Genomic DNA, 19,300 nt, shown 5'->3' with positions numbered 1-19,300 from the left:
TGATACTTAAATTAACAGAAAAACCCGAGCACATATAAAATACATTCAGATGTACATAACCGAGATAAGTCGAATACCTCGATAAAGATGCTAATAAACACACATCCAAATTACGGTTTGATTCATTTAAAATACATAACAAATATTCCATTGGATCATATCAGATCCGAAAATAGATTACTTAGCCGCTAAGTAACTATAAAACGAAACAATTTAATACCAAAAGTGGATAATTATCAAAACCGAGCTTCTTATAAGACACCCTATGAGAAAATAATGTAGAAATATCCCGTCTCTCAAGAATACGGGTTTTATTGATTTACCAAAATGATTATCGTATTGGAATTTTTGCGCCGGGATGCGCACGGGTCAAACCGTAATCCGTATCGAAAAAGTTAAATCATGGAAAATGTCCGGAATTACCTGATTAGGTTAGGAAGAAGTTTTCCGAAGAGTTTCGGGTTATAAAAACGTAAAAACGATTGAAGTTGGACGATTCCCGGCTTTACAAAATAGTTTTATAAATACTCAAAAATAATTAATAAATCTATAAATCATTATAAAATCATATAATAGTCCAAAAATTACCATAAAATATAATTATTATGTATATTTTATTCTGGACATATAAAAATTAAAATACTCACAGAATATCACATATAAACATCCTAAACATCAATTCCAATTACCAGATAATTCACTAAAATTCATATAAAAAATCGCATAAACAACTTTAAATAATAATAATAATATCTGAAAATCTGAGATATTACAGTTTACATTTTCATTACTGCATTAGATTTTAGTTACAGAGGGAGGGAAACTGGGGAGAGGAAGCGAGAAACGAACTCGAGACCTGATGTCCCCCTAGGAACAATTTTTCCAATGATGACTGTTAAATTTTCTATATGAGTATATAAATGATGTTTCATATAAATGCAGGTAGTGGATTTGAATGCAGGACCAAGTGTTTATTTGGTAAAGCTAGTTTACAGGTCAAATTATGTCCTTAGCTACAGATTAATGGGACCCCTGAACAGATTGAGGCTACAAAATGGATGGTCAATGAAGTTCATCAGTGAGGTTCGTTCATTTATGCAAGAGTATCAAATTGTTAGTTATGGTCTCGTCTTATTTAAATTCATATGGAATATGTGATCAGTTATCTTATGTGCAATATCTCTTTCACTATAATGCCTTTGTTTTTTTATTCCTAACTGTGTTATATGCTGCTTTTAATAAAGTATAAATATTATGATGTTTTGTAAGTCGTGACTTTATATAGATGAATCTGCTTATGTTTGCTTAAATTTTTTGTTTCCTTTCTTGCCTAGATTGAAAATTTACAGGTCAGTATAGTTCTCCTGAATCTAGATAGTATGAAATATGAGATTTTCTAGTAATTAGCAATGCAAAAATCTATTAAAAAGTATATGTAGTTTGGTTGATATATTATTACTTTTGTCAAAATAATGCTTGATGATTGCTCTCTTCACATACTTTCTGTCTAAAAATTGATATGCATGAATTTAAACGCGCAGTGCAAGTTTTAGAAGCAAGTCAAAGCATAAGTGATCCGGTGGCTAATTTTTGTTGAAATGTTTTTCTTTGTTAGATTAAAAAGTGAACATGAATGAATTTCACTTAATTAAATTACCTACGATTAGTAATTAGTAACATGCTAAACTAGAATTTTCAAAAATGGAATTAAATTTTTATTTTGAATTACGTATTTTTCCACCGGAAGAAAGAAAGTTTAAGAGACTGAGATTCGGTGTTGGCAACAAGCTTACCAGGATCTGAATTTTAACTGTAATATAAATTTGGATCACTACTGTTCACTACTATTCAATACTGATATAAATTTGGATAAGTATTGTTCACTGATCCAAATTTGGATCACTTGGTTTAATATAAAATAATGGTTTTGTTATTCGTAGTTTGTGAGACTTTAAATTAATTTTTATTTTTTTAATTATATAGTTAATAACAAAATATAATTAATAGTTAAAAAAAATTATTTTTAAACTAAAACATAAAATAATGAGAAAACATAATTTTATTAAAATTTATATAGAAGTAGATTGAAGAGTCAGAAGTGCCGGATCCATAAGTTGAGACTATTCCGATCAATTAAAATACTTGATTCCAAGTATTTATCCGATAGAAGTACATTTGTATAAGCATCTACTTGTGGGTTTACATGTTGAAAAGGAAGGACGAGGCATTGGCAATGTTTAAAAGGTCCAAGGCACAATTAGAGAACGGAATAGAGACACGAGTTAAAGCACTTGGGACTCATCGTGGAGGAGAATTATGTTCTAAAGAATTAAAGAATTTGAAGCTTTCTGTGCAGAAAATGGAGTCACATAACAATATACGGTTACGTGAAGTATGATGGGTGTTCGAAACTTTGAATTAAGAGAAGGTGTTGAAATATAATTCAAAGTTTGATTTAGTCATATTATTTGATATTAGTATTTCTATATTTCAGGGTTTGTTTGAGTCAAATAAATTGTGGATACTATTTCTACAATTAAGCTAGCTAGTTGGTTAGTGGGTGTTGTGGATTTATCCAGTAGTCCGTTAGTTGCTAGAATTTCTCTATTCTTGTTATAATGTAGCCTATATAAATGGGCATGTATTGTTTGTTTAAAATTAATTGAAGTTAAAAAGAATAACTCTTTATTCTCTCTGGTATTCTACTGCTACATATACACATACATTATCTATCTGTTAATTTTCTCAACAAATTGGTATCAGAGCCATAGGCACTTCAATTCATTCCAATGGCAGGTACTGGAAGCAGCTTGAGTGCAGCACAACCACTAATTCCAGTTTTCAAAGGAGAGAGTTATGAGTTCTGGAGCATATGTATGAAGACTCTACTTAGGTCTCAGGAACTTGGGGACATAGTAGAGAATGGGTACAAAGAGACGGATGAAGAAAACAAATTGAGGGAAAACAAGAAAAAGGATTCCAAGGCGTTAGTTATCATTCAGCAAGCGGTGCATGATAGTATTTTCTCGCGCATTGCAGCGGCGGGTACATCAAAAGAAGCCTGGTCAATCTTGCAGAAAGAATTTCAAGGTGACTCAAAAGTGAAGGTCGTGCGGCTACAATCTCTTCGACGAGATTTTGAGAACTTAAATATGAACAATGGTGATTCGGTAGCTGATTTTTTGTCAAGAGCAATGGCAATAGTCAGTCAAATGCGTTCTTTTGGGGAGACGGTAAAGGATCAGACTATTGTTGAAAAGGTACTTCGTAGCTTAACTCCTAAGTTCGATCATGTTGTAGCAGCCATAGAGGAATCTAAGGACCTCTCAGTCTTTAGTTTTGATCAGCTAATGGGATCCCTTCAAGCACACGAGTCAAGAATTAATAGATCACTTGGTAAGAATGATGAAATGGCATTCCAAGTGAAAGAATTTGGAAAACCAAGTGAAGGTGAACGTTCAGCCGGAAGAGGTCAGGCACGAGGAAGTTTTCGTGGAGGAGGAGGTTTCCGTGGAGGTTTTCGTGGTGGCTTTTATGGGCATGGACGCGGAAGCTATCAAGGAAGAGACGTATATGATGGACAGAGGCAACAGAGGCAGTCCAGTGAGCAGAAAGTTAACAAGAATGGCATTCAGTGTTATAACTGCAAGGGCTATGGTCATATGAAGGCTGATTGTTGGTACAGAGATCAACGTACAAATTATACAGCAGAAAATGATGATGAAGATTGTTGGTACAGAAATCAGCATGCAAATTATGCAGCGGAAAATGATGATGAAGAGGGTAAGCTTTTTATGGCTCTTATAAGTACTAATTCAAAATCAAGCGATGTATGGTTTGTAGATAGTGGTTGTTCAAATCACATGTCAGGAGATCACACAATATTTCAAGATCTCGATGAGTCACACAAGCTAAAGGTGCAACTTGGAAATGGCAAAGACTTACAAGTAGAAGGAAAAGGTACTGTGGGTCTTAACACTAGCCATGGTAATGTCAAAAATATCCATGATGTTCAGTTTGTACCTAAATTGGGATACAACTTATTAAGTGTTGGACAACTAATGGCTGAAGGGCATTCTGTATTGTTTGATGATGATGCTTGCATTATTAAAAATAAGCAAACAGGGCAGGTGGTGGCAAGAGTTTTGATGGCACAAAACAATACATTTCCGTTGGAAGTTTCAAGCAATGAAGGCATGGCGCTTGTCACTGGTGGAGTAGATAACTCAAAGTTATGGCACTTGCGTTACGGACATCTGAATGTCAAAGGTCTGCAATTGTTGAACAACAGAGGTATGGTCTTTGGACTACCAAAAATTAGTTCTATTACTTTGTGTGAAGGTTGCATTTATGGAAAACAATGTAAAAAACCATTTCCTGTTGGTAAAGCTTGGAGGGCTTCAAAGTGTTTAGAATTAGTACATGCTGATCTATGTGGGCCGATGCAGACTAAATCATTTGGTGGGAGTCGTTATTTTTTACTCTTTACTGATGATTATAGTCGTATGAGCTGGGTTTATTTTTTGGAATGTAAATCAGAAACGTTTGAGAAGTTTAGGCACTTTAAAGCGATGGTGGAAAAACGCAGTGGAGCCTGCATCAAGATTATCCGGACAGATCGCGGGGGGGAATTTGTGTCCAAAGAATTCAGCTCATTTTATGTGGAAAATGGCATTTGAAGGGAGTTAACAGCACCTTATACTCCAGAGCAAAATGGCGTGGCGGAGCGAAAGAATCGTACTGTCGTCGAGATGGCAAGAAGTATGTTGAAAGCAAAGGGTCTTTCGAATCAGTTCTTGGCCGAGGCCGTTGCGACATCTGTTTATTTACTGAATCTCTCTCCAACCAGGGCTGTAATGAATCAAACACCGTATGAAGCTTGGAAAGGCAGGAAACCAACTGTAAGTCATTTGAGAGTATTCGGTTATGTTGCTTATGCTTTGGTGAATTCACAAGTACGTCAAAAACTTGATGAAAAATCAGAGAAATGCATATTTGTTGGTTATTGTATTGCATCCAAAGCATATAGATTATATAACCCTGTGAATGCAAAAATGTTGATAAAAAGAGATGTTGTTTTTGCTGAAAATACAAGTTGGGATTTTTGTGAAAGTAAAGAAAAGGTGCAACAGGTTCCATTATCTGCTGAAATTCCAAGTGAAAGTCAGGATTCAATTCTTGAATCCTCGAAAAATAATGCATCACCAATTAGAGATTCAGCATTCACTCCTAGACAAACTTCAGATGAGACAACACCAAGAAAGTTCAGACCCTTGGTTGACATCTATGAGGCATGCCAATTTGCTCTTGCTGTTTCAGACCCTTTAACCTATGGAGAAGTATCTGTAAAGAAGAGTGGAAAAAGGCAATGATGGAAGAAATGTCATCAATTGAGAAGAACAGAACATGGGAGTTGGTGGATTTGCCGGAAGGAAAGCATGCAATTGGTTTAAAGTGGGTTTTTAAAACAAAATTTAATGCTGATGGAAGTATACAGAAGTATAAAGCGCGGCTTGTGGCAAAGGGATATGCACAACAACAAGGTATTGATTTTGAGGAAACTTTTGTGCCAGTAGCTCGGTTTGAGACGGTGAGGATTGTTCTTGCACTAGCTGCACAACTACAGTGGCAAGTTTATCAACTCGATGTCAAGTCCACATTTCTCAACGGCGATTTGAAGGAAGAAGTTTTTGTTACTCAACCAGAAGGGTTTTTCATCAAAGGCAATGAAACAAAAGTATACAGATTAATTAAGGCGTTGTACGGACTAAGGCAGGCTTCTCGAGCATGGTACACCAAGATTGACAATTATTTTGTTAAAAATAATTATCGAAGGAGTGACAATGAGCCCACTCTGTATGTGAAGAATGAAGGTACTGAATTTATCATTGTATGTGTATATGTTGATGATATCATCTATACTAGTTCTTCAAGTAAAATGTTGAATGAGTTCAAGTTGCAAATGAAGAGCAAATTTGAGATGTCAGATATGGGGTTGCTGCACTATTTTCTTGGTCTTGAAGTGCAGCAACGTAATGATGGGATTTTTATCTCACAAAGAAAATATGCTAAAGATCTTCTTAACAAGTTTGGTATGCTTAACTCCAACCCTGCTGACACACCAATGATTTTTAATGAAAAGTTGCAGCAAGATGATGGAGCAGAGATGGTGGATCCTAAAAAATTCAGAAGTTTAATTGGTGGTTTAAATTATTTAACTCACACTCGTCCCGATATTGGATATTCTGTTGGTTTGATTTCCAGGTTTATGCAACAGCCTTCGAAAATCCATTTTGGTGCAGCAAAGCGAGTCTTGCGTTATATTGCAGGAACCATGAATTATGGGATTATATATTCAAAGGTGTTAAATCCCAGGCTATGCAGATTTACAGACAGTAATTGGGCAAGTTCATTGGATGATAGAAGAAGTATCTCAGCAAGTGTGTTTACTCTGGGATCTGGTGTTATTACTTGGAGTTCAAAGAAGCAGCCTATGATGACCTTGTCATCAACTGAAGCTGAGTATGTTGCCGCTACATCAGCAGCTTGTCAAGCTATCTGGCTAAGAAGATTGCTAGCAGAGATTAATCAAGAGCAAGAAGGTGCAACTGAAATATTCTGTAACAATGTTGCTGTAATTTCCATGTCAAGGAATCCGGCGTTTCATAGCAGAACAAAGCACATTGACATTCGCCACCATTTTATTCGTGATTTGGTTGAGGAAGAAAAGATCACATTGGAGTACTGTAGTACACATGAGCAGATGGCCGACATACTGACAAAAGCTTTGTCCAAGGAGAAGTTCTGCTACTTTAGAAGTATGATGGGTGTTCAAAACTTTGAATTAAGGGAGGGTGTTGAAATATAATTCAAAGTTTGATTTAGTCATATTATTTGATATTAGTATTTCTATATTTCAGGGTTTGTTTGAGTCAAATAAATTATGGATACTATTTCTACAATTAAGCTAGCTAGTTGGTTAGTGGGTGTTGTGGATTTATCCAGTAGTCCGTTAGTTGCTAGAATTTCTCTATTCTTGTTATGATGTAGCCTATATAAATGGGCATGTATTGTTTGTTTAAAATTAATTGAAGTTAAAAAGAATAACTCTTTATTCTCTCTGGTATTCTACTGCTACATATACACATACATTATCTATCTGTTAATTTTCCCAACAAACAGAACGGAGTGGTGGGGTGTAAAAATCGCACTATAGTGGCTATGGCTCGTAGTCTCCTAAAACAAATGGAGATGTCATTCACACCATGGGGAGAAGTTGTAAGGCGGTAAATTTATCTCCTTAATAGGTTGACCACACGTTCCATGAACGAACAGACACCATATGAGGCATGGAAGGGTGAAAAGCCAAATATTGGGCAGGTAAAGGTCTTTGGATGCTTGGTTAACATGAAGGATCCAGGGACTCACACACGGAAAATGGAAGACAGGAGCAAGGTGGTGGTGAGCCTTGGAAATGAACCTGGAACTAAATCATATCGGCTATATGATCCAGAAAAGGATTGCATATTGGTAAGTAGAGATGTGATTTTTGAGGAGGGAAAAACTTAGAAGTGGAGTAAAGATCAGCAAGGTATCCATACATGTAATCATAAATACACATTCACTATTGTTGAAAACTTCACAAATGAAGGACAGGATCTACAACTTTTTAGCAACTGCATTCAAATTTAGATAGTGACATGGCAACGCCGCTATCACAGTCAAGAACGCAAGGCTCATCACAATTGAATCGACAAAGTTTTGGGACTGAAGCCAACCGTGAACCAAAACGCTTTAGGTCCATGGTTGATATATACAACAACACCGAAGAGATCGAGTTAGAGGATGAGTTGCTTTTGATGGTAGAGGATGATCCAAGAAACTACGAGTAAACTATCAAAGAGATAAGCTGGAGGCACGAAATGCAGCAAGAGATGGATCCTATCGAGCTAAATGACACCTGGAAAATAACAGAGTTGCAGCTGGAAGAAATATGATAGGACTGAAGTGGGTTTATAAAATTAAGAAAGATGCAAATGGTGAAATAGTAAAATACAAGGAGAGGCTCGTGGAAAAGGGTTATGTTCAAGAATGGGGGTGGATTTCAATGAAATTTTTGCCCAAGTCACAACGCTAGAGACTGTTAGTCTATTATTGGCTTTGGCGGAAAAATATGAATGAGAGGTACACCATTTGGATGTTAAGACAAAGCTCTTGAATGGATAAACAAAGGAAGAAGTTTACGTGACACAACCACAAAGCTTTGTCAAGAAAGGGCAGGAACATCTAGTGTACAAGTTGATAAAAGCAAGTTATGGTTTACGACAGGCGCCACTTGCATGGCATACCAAACTCAACCAGAGTCTCGAGGACATGGGTTTCACCAAGTGCCCATATGAACATATTTTGTATACAAGAAGTAAACGAAGTGATACACTCATCATTGGAGTGTACGTAGATGATCTGTTAATTACAGGTTCCAAGATATTGAAGATTTCATGTAGCAGATGATCGATCAGTTCAACATGAATAATTTGGGGAAGTTGTCTTACTACCTGGGAATAGAGGTGAAGCAAGAAAAAGATTTCATTGAGCTAAGACGGACTGGATATGCTCGAAAGGTGTTAGAAAAAGCGGGAATGGGAGAGTGTAATCCTACCAAATATCCTATGGCCCCAAAGGAGCACATCACTAAGGATGAGGGTGGTACACTTATAGACCCAATGGAGTATAAAAGCATGATCGGGGGGCTTCGATATCTAGTTCACACCCATCCTAATATATCCTATGTTGTGGGAATCATTAGTCGCTTCATAGAGAAGACCACTATTAAGCAAAAACATGTTGTAATACGCATTTTCAAGTATGTAAAAGGTACTTTGGAATATGGTTTAGTGTATTCCAGGCACTGTGCAAATAACATGCTCGTAGGATATTCGGACAGTGATCTAGTCGGACAACCACATGACAAGAAAAACACAGGAGGATTGGTTTTTTATCTGAATAATAGTCTCATAATCTCGGTCTCTCAAAAGCAACAGTGTGTTGCATTATCAAATTACGAGGCAAAATTCATGGTTGCCACTGCAGCCGCATGTCAAGAGATTTGGTTGAAGAAACTATTGAGCAAAATAAAAGGAGAAAAAGTAGGACCAGTCTTATTGTACATCGATAACAAGTCTGCTATGATTTGGCAAAAAAACCCAGTGTTTCATGATAGGAGCAAGCATATAGATGTAAGATACCATTTCATCCGGGAGTGCGTGGAGAGAATGGAGATAATCATCAAGCATATAAACTCATAGTTGTAATGTGCAGATATAATGACATAGGGACTTACCATAGTAAAATTCGAAAGGATGAGAAAGTTTCTGGGCGTAAAGGAGTTAAACAAACAAGTTTCATCTTAAGGGGTGATTATTGGATTTTCTTTAATATGAAACTTGTATTTATATATTTATCTTGTGTTTAAATCAGTTGGATAGTACACTACATGGTTGAATAAGTTATTGCATATTTGTTTTAGTCAAGTGTTTGTGGAAAAGTTATATGAGATGCATATTAGCAGTTAGAGTCATTGTGGGAGGAGGTTACTCTTTGTGATCCTAGTATCTAGCCATTTTCTTATCTATAACTCTGTATTTGGTAGTATAAGGATTAGTAATAAATATAGCTTCCATGTAAAACTTTTGTCTCTCAGTTTGTACATTTAAACACCTATATCTATACATATATTTTTTTGTTTTCTATACCATTATGGGTTATTGTTTTGCAAATTCCACACCAAAGCTACACCCGATCTCCATAAAAATAATAGAGGAAAATTTTGGTAGAATGGAATAAGGAGCATTATCACTTAGAAAATTAATTCACTTCTCACTTTTATTAGAAAAATCACTAAAATCAAAAGGTATAATTGTTGAACTCTTATAAGATTAACAAAATATCTGACAAGAACAACACTAAATAATCAAATACAAATAAATCATGTTGGTCTTATGGACATGTGGGTTATTGGAGTAAGGATTATCTCCTAAAGGTTTATGAAATGTGGGGTGGTACTACAACTTGTGGATAACATGATTATTGGTGAGTTTATTGCCTCTCAAGCCAAGGACTATATATTACCTACAAATATATACTACTTTTCAATTATCTATCACTGATACCCCACATAATGTGTATATTTGGGTTGGTATTCCTCTCTTTATATATAAGAATATTGCAACTGCTTAGAACATAAATTGCAGTATATTTTCCTATAGTACATCATGTGTCTTATAATATAAAAAATATAATAAGCCTAAAATGTTTAGTTAAAAATATCTTTAAACTTTGGTTTAAATGTGGTAGAACTGTAATTTTATACATATTTTCTTTTTTTAGAAAAGGTTACTTATTAGTTTTATTAAGAATAATATTGTACTTTTTTTAATTATGAATGCTAAAGAAGAGAATATTATAATTTAACATTAATGTTATTGCTTTAGAATAGAAAAATGATGTGGGCAAGAAATGTAAAAGTGACTACAAAAATAGTATATGTTCTTGCTTATAGGTCGAGATAAAATGATTAATTTCCATTTAAAACTTAAAGGGTTTTTTGTTGTAAATTTTATCAAAATAGTATTTAAGAACTTCACATGTATATGTATAGAAGTTGATGGTGGTTATTTTTAAAAATTATTTAAAATTTTATTCTGACTAAATAATATCAAACATTATACACATACTTTTTTTATGTGATAGAAGTCAAAATAACGTACATATAAATAAAAATATTCAATAATTTTGAATCTTTATTAATACGCACTTATTTTAAAGTATAACACTATTAAATAATAAATGATTAACAGTGCAAAAAAAATTACATCTACTATTAAATCAAATAAAAAATAAGAAAAAAACTAAAATAAGTAAAAATAATATAAAAAATCATTGTTATATCTAGAATGTTCTACGTCCTTCTCTAGACTTCTAGTCATATCTCTATGGTTCCATATTCATTTATAAAAAAATCCGCCTTCACATTATATAAGTATTCCTCTTTTCTCTATTTTCTTTTATTCTTGTGTGATCTTGATCTTTGGTCGCAATTTCCTTCTATAACCTTTTTTTCTCTAAGCTCCTATGACCTTCTTCTTTGTTTGTAAATGCCTTTTATATTAGATTAGGAAAAATAAATGAAAGATGTTTAGACAGAGGAATAAGTTTGAAAAGGTAAATCCCAATCTTTTTATGCTCTCCTGTTATACTATAGATCTCCTATTGTGTCTTTCATTTTTCATATGTTCTGGTCATCATGATCATCGCCAATTTGTTAATCTCTTATTATGTAGCTGAACAATTTTTATTGGGAATTTTTTGATGCTATGTGTATGTGCGGTTCAGATCTGAAATTTTAGTGGCATGGGTTGAAAATTCATTGCTGTCCTGATTTTAGTGGTAATGAATCTACGATTCAATTTATTGTGATATCTATTTATGAGGTGTAGGCTAGAGCAGTGGTTAATTGGTTGTGATGTTTACTGATTATGATTTAAATTTTATAATTTGGGGGGAGGGGTAATTGTTGGGAAAGTGGATCGGTACACCGCTGTTTTTTTGGTTAAAAAAATATGAGTGTTTATTCCCTTTACTTTATCCTTTGCTACTAGATCCAAAACTCTTTGTGTTATACATAATAACTCATCTTCTAGTATTTATTTATGGCCACATGCTAACAGCTGAAAATTATAAGCTTACTTATTTTAATTCCTACATTGATAAAAAAAAACCAATCAAATAACTAAATTATAAAATTTTCGTCTATGCACACATAGTAGACAAACCTTTGAAATTAATTTTATCACGAAATAATACATTTACTAAATATTTAATTAACTTTCCATGTAATTTAAAATATTTTATTTAATAAATATGTTTTTTGTTATATATTTGCAGCAAACAATGAAGAAAATGCTACATGAATTTTAGATGCAAGATTAATATGTTTAGGTGGAAGCCTAAACCAACCGATTAGGCCAACCCACTAGCACTCATGGAAGGTCATCCTAAGAAGGTTGTTATTTATGCATTAACTATAATAACTTAATGTGACATTAGGTTCGTCTGTACAATATTTACTTAAATCTTTTTCTTTTGTACAACACTGTAATCAGATAAATGCTATGAGGCCATCTGTGAATCAAACAGAGTCACTGCACTAGGTGCATTGCAAACTCTTGAAGATAGCGCCAAACTGAGAACAAACAGTATCCCAAAAATGCTCCATGTGAACGTGCATTAGTTTAAGGTGGATTCGTTGCAACTGCTGAACTTGACAATCAACTCTTCAAAGGGAATCTATAGGTCTATATTTTATATTGCTTTTAATACTCAGTTTATTTTTGTTTTCATAATTTCAATAATAAATGAATATGTTTTTTTTTTACAGGAAAATAAATGAATCAGATTTCAAGCACAAGAACAGTACTCAATGAGGTGGAGAATATAATTCAAAAAAGTGAAGGAATACTGTCACATTATTTGAAGAAAAAATGAAACAAAATGAAATATATTTTGCATAAGATTTGTAATTAAAGACTAATCATATTTTTCCTTGTACATATATAAGGGGTTCGGTCCGTTTTTGACACATCTAGAATTTTTGTTCGTAATCTTAATTTAATTTATGATAGAGAAATTATAAAAAAATATGATTTTTCTAGTTTTTTTTGCGATTTTATTATCTTCCAATATTTTTTGCAAAAATATGAAATTAACTGAAATCAACCAAAATCTAGCAAATATGCAACAACGTTCCTAATTGGATGTCTTGTGCTTTTAATTTGATGTATGCTTATTTTAAAGGTAAGCATGTTTCTAGTCATAAGACTACTCCTCGTCCGCATGTGAATAATAGGAAGCATGATAGGTCTAAGACTGCTAGTCCTCATAATGCTAGAAAAGAGACATTTGACCTTGTAAACAACCTTAACAATTTTCTGTTTAGGCTTAGGCACAAATGTCATTAGGAGCACTATTAGTCTTAGACCTATCATGCTTCCTATTATTCATATGATAACGAGGAGTAGTCTTATCACTAGAAACATGCTTACCATTAAAATAAGCATACATCAAATTAAAAGCACAAGACATATAATTAGGAACACCACATACTTAATGAGAGAGATTAACAACAGGCAAATTATGCATGGTAGGCGATATTTTTATACTGGGGTATTTTTTAAAAAAGCCCTTTATAATATAAGTTACTTTTATTTTGCGCTGGCTTATCTCTTTCCAGATTTTACTATGTTTTCTTTTACTTGTACGTATAAAACAAAAATGAAAATTATTTGAAGTTGCGACGATTTAAACATTTCTTCGTAAGTTAATTATTTTTATTAAAAGTTTAAATTAAAATTGAATAAAAAAATATTTTATCTAAATTTATATCTATTGACATCCATACGGTTGGATCGTTGAAAAATATTTTTAAAATAATCGAAACACTAATTCAAGATTCAACACAAGTTAGTTGTACTAGTCAAACTAAAGCTTGACTATTAAAATCTCAAATTAAATAAAATTTTTTTGATATGAAATTTTGGTTATATCACTAATATATATATATATCTATTGACATCCATACAGTTGGATCATTAAAAAATATTTTTAAAATAATCGAAACACTAATTCAAGATTCAACACTAGTTAGTTGTACTAGTCAAACTCATACTTGACTGTTAAAATGTCAAACCAAATAAAATTATTTTGATATGTAATTTTGGTTATATCACTAATATATATATCTATTGACATCCATATGGTTGGATCGTTGAAAATATTTTTAAAATAATCTCAACACCAATTCAGGATTAAACACTAGTTAGATGTACTAGTCAAATTGACGCTTGATGGTTAAAATGGCAAACAAATAAAAATAGTTTGATATGAAATTTTGGTTATATCACTAATAAATATGTCCATTGACATCCATATGGTTGGATCATTGAAAAATATTTTTAAAATAATCGAAATACTAATTCAAGATTCAACACTATTTAGTTGTACTAGTCAAACTTGACTGTTAAAATGTCAAACCAAATAAAATTATTTTGATATGAAATTTTGGTTATATCACTAATATATATATATATTCACATACATATGGTTGGATCGTTGAAAAATAGTTTTAAAATAATCGAAACTCTAATTCAAGATTCAACACTAGTTAGTTGTACTAGTCAAACTGATACTTGACTCTTAAATTGTCAAACCAAATAAAATTATTTTGATATGAAATTTTGGTTATATATATATTGACATCCATACAGTTGGATCAGTAAAAAATATTTTTAAAATAATCGAAATATTAATTCAAGATTCAACACTAGTTAGCGCTGTACTAGTCAAATTGATACTTGGCTGTTAAATTGTCAAACCAAATAAAATTATTTTGATATGTAACTTTGGTTATATCACTGATATATATCTATTGACATCCAAACGGTTGGATCGATGAAAAATATTTTTAAAATAATCGAAACACAAATTCAGGATTAAACATAGTTAGTTGTACAAGTCAAACTCATGCTTTACTGTTAAAATGACAAACCAAATAAAATTATTTTGATATGTAACTTTGATTTTATCACTAATATATATATATATATATATATATATATATATATATATATATATATATATATCTATTGGCATACATACGGTTGGATCGATGAAATATAATTTTAAAATAATCGAAACAAAAATTAAGAACTAAACACTGGTTAGTTGTACAAGTCAAACTCATGCTTCACTGTTAAAATGACAAAGGAAATAAAATTATTTTGATATATAATTTTGGTTATATCACTTATATATATATATATTGACATCCATATGGTTGGATCGATGAAAAGTATTTTTAAAATAATTGAAACAACAATTGAGGATTAAACACTGGTTAGTTGTACTAGTTAAACTAATGTTTGACTGTTAAAATAGTACACCAAATAAAATTATTTTGATATAAAATTTTGGTTCTATCAGTAATATATATATATATATATATATATATATATATATTGACTCCTATAATATAATTTATAACATGTACTAATCATCTATTGGTCATATTGGTGCTCAATACACTTTCATTTCGGGATAGATTATCCAAAGGCATTGCGAAATATATATAAGGAAATTTTTTATTTTAATAAAAAGCTATTTATATAAAAATAAATTAATATTGAAATATATATATATATGTTATTATTATTATTTCTCAAAGTTAATAGTATACTTCTAGAGTCAATTTTATATTTTATAGAAATAATATATTTCCTAATAATTTGTAAAATATTTATGTATTAAAAAAATGACATCTAATTTTTCTAATATATTTTTTTAAATAACCTTTTTAACGATCCAGCCATGTAAATGTTAAGATATATTTATTTTAGTCATATACACAAATTATCAAATATGAATATACGATTATATATATTTATATTTAAAATAATTATTAATTTTTAATCTATTTAAGTTTTAATAAAATTTTATTGAGTTTCCGATTATTTCAAAAAAAAACACTCCGCCTTTGAGAAACTAGGGATTTTTGCCCGCGCTACGCGTTCTAAATATAAATATTTTTTTAAAAAATATTAAATAATATAAAGAGAAATGTTTACGTAACTTTTCAATTGAATACTCACACAACATTACTCTTTTACGAAAAAAATTATGTGAATATACTTTTTCACATATGTTAGAAAGATATATGTTGTGTTGTCATAATTTTTTTTAAAACATAATTAACTAATTTTAAATTTGGTTTGTAATAAAATCAGCGCATGTTTCACTTTTTTTCATATGACATATATTAATTTTAAGGTATATTACAATTTTATGAAGGAAATGATCTAAAAATAATTTAATTAATTAATAAAAAATTAAAATAATCTCAACAATATGTAAATTGTAAAATTTAATTTAATAAACTTTACAAAATTTCAATAATACGTATATTATAATATTTAATTTAAAAGAATTTAAATTTATATTTTAAGATTAGGTAATTCATACCCAACATATCTTTAACAAAGTATTAGGTTTAGGCCTATTGAACAATACCGTTAACGGCCAACAAAACATAGAACAGAGCTCCGCAGAGGGAGGATCGATGGCTACTACTTTAAATCATGGAAACCAACTCTCTAAATCAGAAGATTATGAGAATTGTTTGGACGTTAGTAACCCCATCCATCCATGTTTTAGTTGTTGTCAATTGGTTGTAAAGTTCAAGGTGAGTAGATTGAATAAGACTTTAATTTTCATTCAAATATAAATTTTTAGTATATATAATGCTCCATTTGTATGTATAAGAGTATTCCATGTATTGATGTTGATTCCATGTTTTAGTTCAGAGTCATATAGACAATTGTTAAGATTTCCAATAGTAGATTATTCACGATTTTATTAAGATTTCTGAATGAAATATTTTGGATTGAGTTTTAAATTTGAATGTTGAGGAACTTAAGAGAAAGCACAACTCATGGAATGTTGACTCGGATATGGGTAAATATGTTACACAATGTTTTTCATTGCTTGTTGAAAGCTGAATTAAAAATTTAGGTATACATGATTAATGAATATTAAATGTAGGTAGAGGACGAAAACCGTTAGGCAGTTTTGTTTCTGCAAATGTGGAGAGAGATGAGGATGGAGCATTTGTAAGTGTTTGACTGATTATATTTGAACGTTATTAAAAAGTTAAATTTATATTGTACCTGACTGCATCATTTATCCAAAATTGCAGAGGGTTCCGTCTAGTTTTATTGATAAATTCCGGAGTAAACTTCATTCCCAATGGCACATAAAGTGCAAGACAATTGTTTGGAATGCAAATTATGATAAGTATCGAAAGAAAATATGCGGCCTTCATGAATTTATGAGATATTAAGATTTAAAGATGTATTTTGTTGTTGTTTTTGAATATTATGGGTATGACAACTTTTTTGTCCAGTGTTTCAACCATATGGCTGTTTCGATTACACATTCCTCAGTTGAGCCAAAAAAATTTTCAATAAAGAGAACTATAACAATTGGATGATGAATTAGTTTATATATTATCGTAATCATGATGTTACTGAGAGGTACCTTGCTTGTATTCACTACAATTCTATAAGACTTGATTATGAACAATCCTTGATGTTGATTAGACAATACTCAAGTATGGAGGACCTGGATAATATGGCAACCACTATCTCTATCTATACATTTATTATTTCCCTCATATTTATAAACATTGGGTTTACTTATCTAAAATCTAATACTCAATGTGCTCAACTGAACAGGAACTGCCTACTCATTTGGAAAATTTGTATAAGCGATGGAAAGGATTTTCCAGGATCTGTTTGAAGCATGGCTGCAGAAAATGGGATGTACTCATGCATTGGGTTGAAGAAAAGTGTTGGTTTGGGAAAGGATGGTTTGGAGTTCTAAAGGAGTTGAATATCTACGCAGGTGATGTTGTAGCTATAAATATGGCTCAGGAGCTACCAGAGATTGTTCTACTTTATATTTTTATAAAGAAAGAAGTGGAAGCTGAGAAAACAGAAGGTATCTCACAATCTTTTGATATTGCTATGAGGGTGCAATACTTTATTTGAAACATCAGTTTTTTAATACCTAGAAGATACAAATATGTTAACTAATAAATTTAAATTGGATAATTAACAAACAAGGGATAGGAATGGAAGAAGATCATTTTATAAGATTTTTTTAGGGCCCTTTGAAGCTTGGATATCTTGTGAGTAACCTATTGTTTTTTAAAATATTCTTGTATCTTTTTAGTAAATGATCAATAATTCTTTTATGTTTTAACATTGTAAAAGACAATCCTGAGATTTTTAGGCCAGGAGACTGAAAAGCAGCTCCTTGGTGTTGAACATATTGTAATCAATGGGATTCTGTGGGATGTGAGATTCGATGCTAAATTAAGAATAATTTATGGGCTAAAACAACTGATTAAGTATTTTGATCTTGTGGAGAATGATATGATATTATTTAGTTTTGATGTGAATGGTGAGTTTTGTGGAAGGATTTTTATGTGTGAAGGAAAGAAAATTACACGATCCACAGCGGAAAGTAATGGGAGGAGAAGGCCTAGTGGCAAATTTTTTCTCTTTGAAGATAATGCTACAGATTCACTTGTTGAGATTGGTATGCCATATGTTTTCTTTCCTTATTTCCTCTGCACGATCCTTTTACATAGGCACTGGTCGTGATTTTAATATTGTCTTATATCTGTACTTAGAACAAAATGTTGAAATTGTGGATGCGTCAACTAAAATAGAGGTGGAAGGATATGATAACCCTGCAGAATATGGAGTTGATGGAAAATAACAATCCACATGATGCGCAAGTTGCAATGAATCTCTAGTTTTCTAAATTATTGGATGGAAGTCTCTTGAACTCTAAATGTCATGGAGCGGTAAATAATAATATATAAGACTATAATATAACTATTTCGAATACCTTGTTGTATTATGTTCAGGAACAGACTGATCAAATTATGCTAACATATGCAACTGTTGTGCAACACATTCCTAGAACTATAAGATTTCGAGATCAAATATGAAAAAGTGGAGACATGGTGAAGTTCAGAACGGGCCAAGGAGTTCGGGATACAAAAATACTTCTAAACGGTACAGCTGCCAGATTTTCACGTGGATGGAGCAAATTCAAAGATCTTGACTTAAAGGAAGATGATAATTCGCACTTCACAATATAGCAAGACGGTGTTGTTCCAACTTTTAACATTGAAATCAATCCTCCCAATTAGTAATTATCCTCCATATATTTCATAGGATCTGATTCTGCTACTTTACAGTATTAAGGTACTTTGGAGACTGAGTTTTCATATTCTGATGTTATTGGAATAATCTTTGTATCAATTTGAACGTGTTACATGTGGTTATGCTTTAAATTACATTGAATGATGTTGTAATTTTGTGTTTGCATATGCGACTTAAGTTTTCAAGCTGGTGATGAGAACTTGAATCAAATCCTTAATATTATTACAGGAGTGCCGTTTTATTGTCAATAGCAGACTAATGTAGTTTTGATATATTTTTAAGTAGATGACTCATATGCACAGGGTAAATTGTACCTTTTTCATTTTGATACTTATCTATAAATTTGTATTTTTCTCATAAACCTCTCTATATTTGTAATGATTTGCATATTGTAATGTACAAACTTTTTTTTTTGAAAATTACTTCCGGTTGAAATGGTAAGTGCATTTGAAAAG

The 19,300-nt window shown here is 31.8% G+C and overlaps 1 protein-coding gene across 1 annotated transcript; it reads left to right on the top strand.

The window, feature by feature from the left end:
• The first annotated feature begins 8,525 nt into the window (after positions 1 to 8,525).
• Positions 8,526 to 9,305, top strand: LOC141666133 (secreted RxLR effector protein 161-like). The gene has a single exon (XM_074472129.1). It carries the CDS (start codon positions 8,526 to 8,528, stop codon positions 9,303 to 9,305), a length of 780 nt encoding a protein of 259 aa, XP_074328230.1.
• The last annotated feature ends 9,995 nt before the right edge of the window (positions 9,306 to 19,300 follow it).

This window comes from Apium graveolens, chromosome 6 (genome assembly GCF_009905375.1).
Source record: "Apium graveolens cultivar Ventura chromosome 6, ASM990537v1, whole genome shotgun sequence".
NCBI lineage: Eukaryota > Viridiplantae > Streptophyta > Magnoliopsida > Apiales > Apiaceae > Apium > Apium graveolens.
The sequence above is the reverse complement of the archived record's forward strand: the minus strand, read 5'-3'. Positions and strand labels throughout refer to the sequence as shown.

What these genes read in the sequence shown, in the direction of transcription:
- LOC141666133 (XM_074472129.1), top strand. Translation starts at nt 8,526, where the DNA reads ATGAATAATTTGGGGAAGTTGTCTTACTACCTGGGAATAGAGGTGAAG.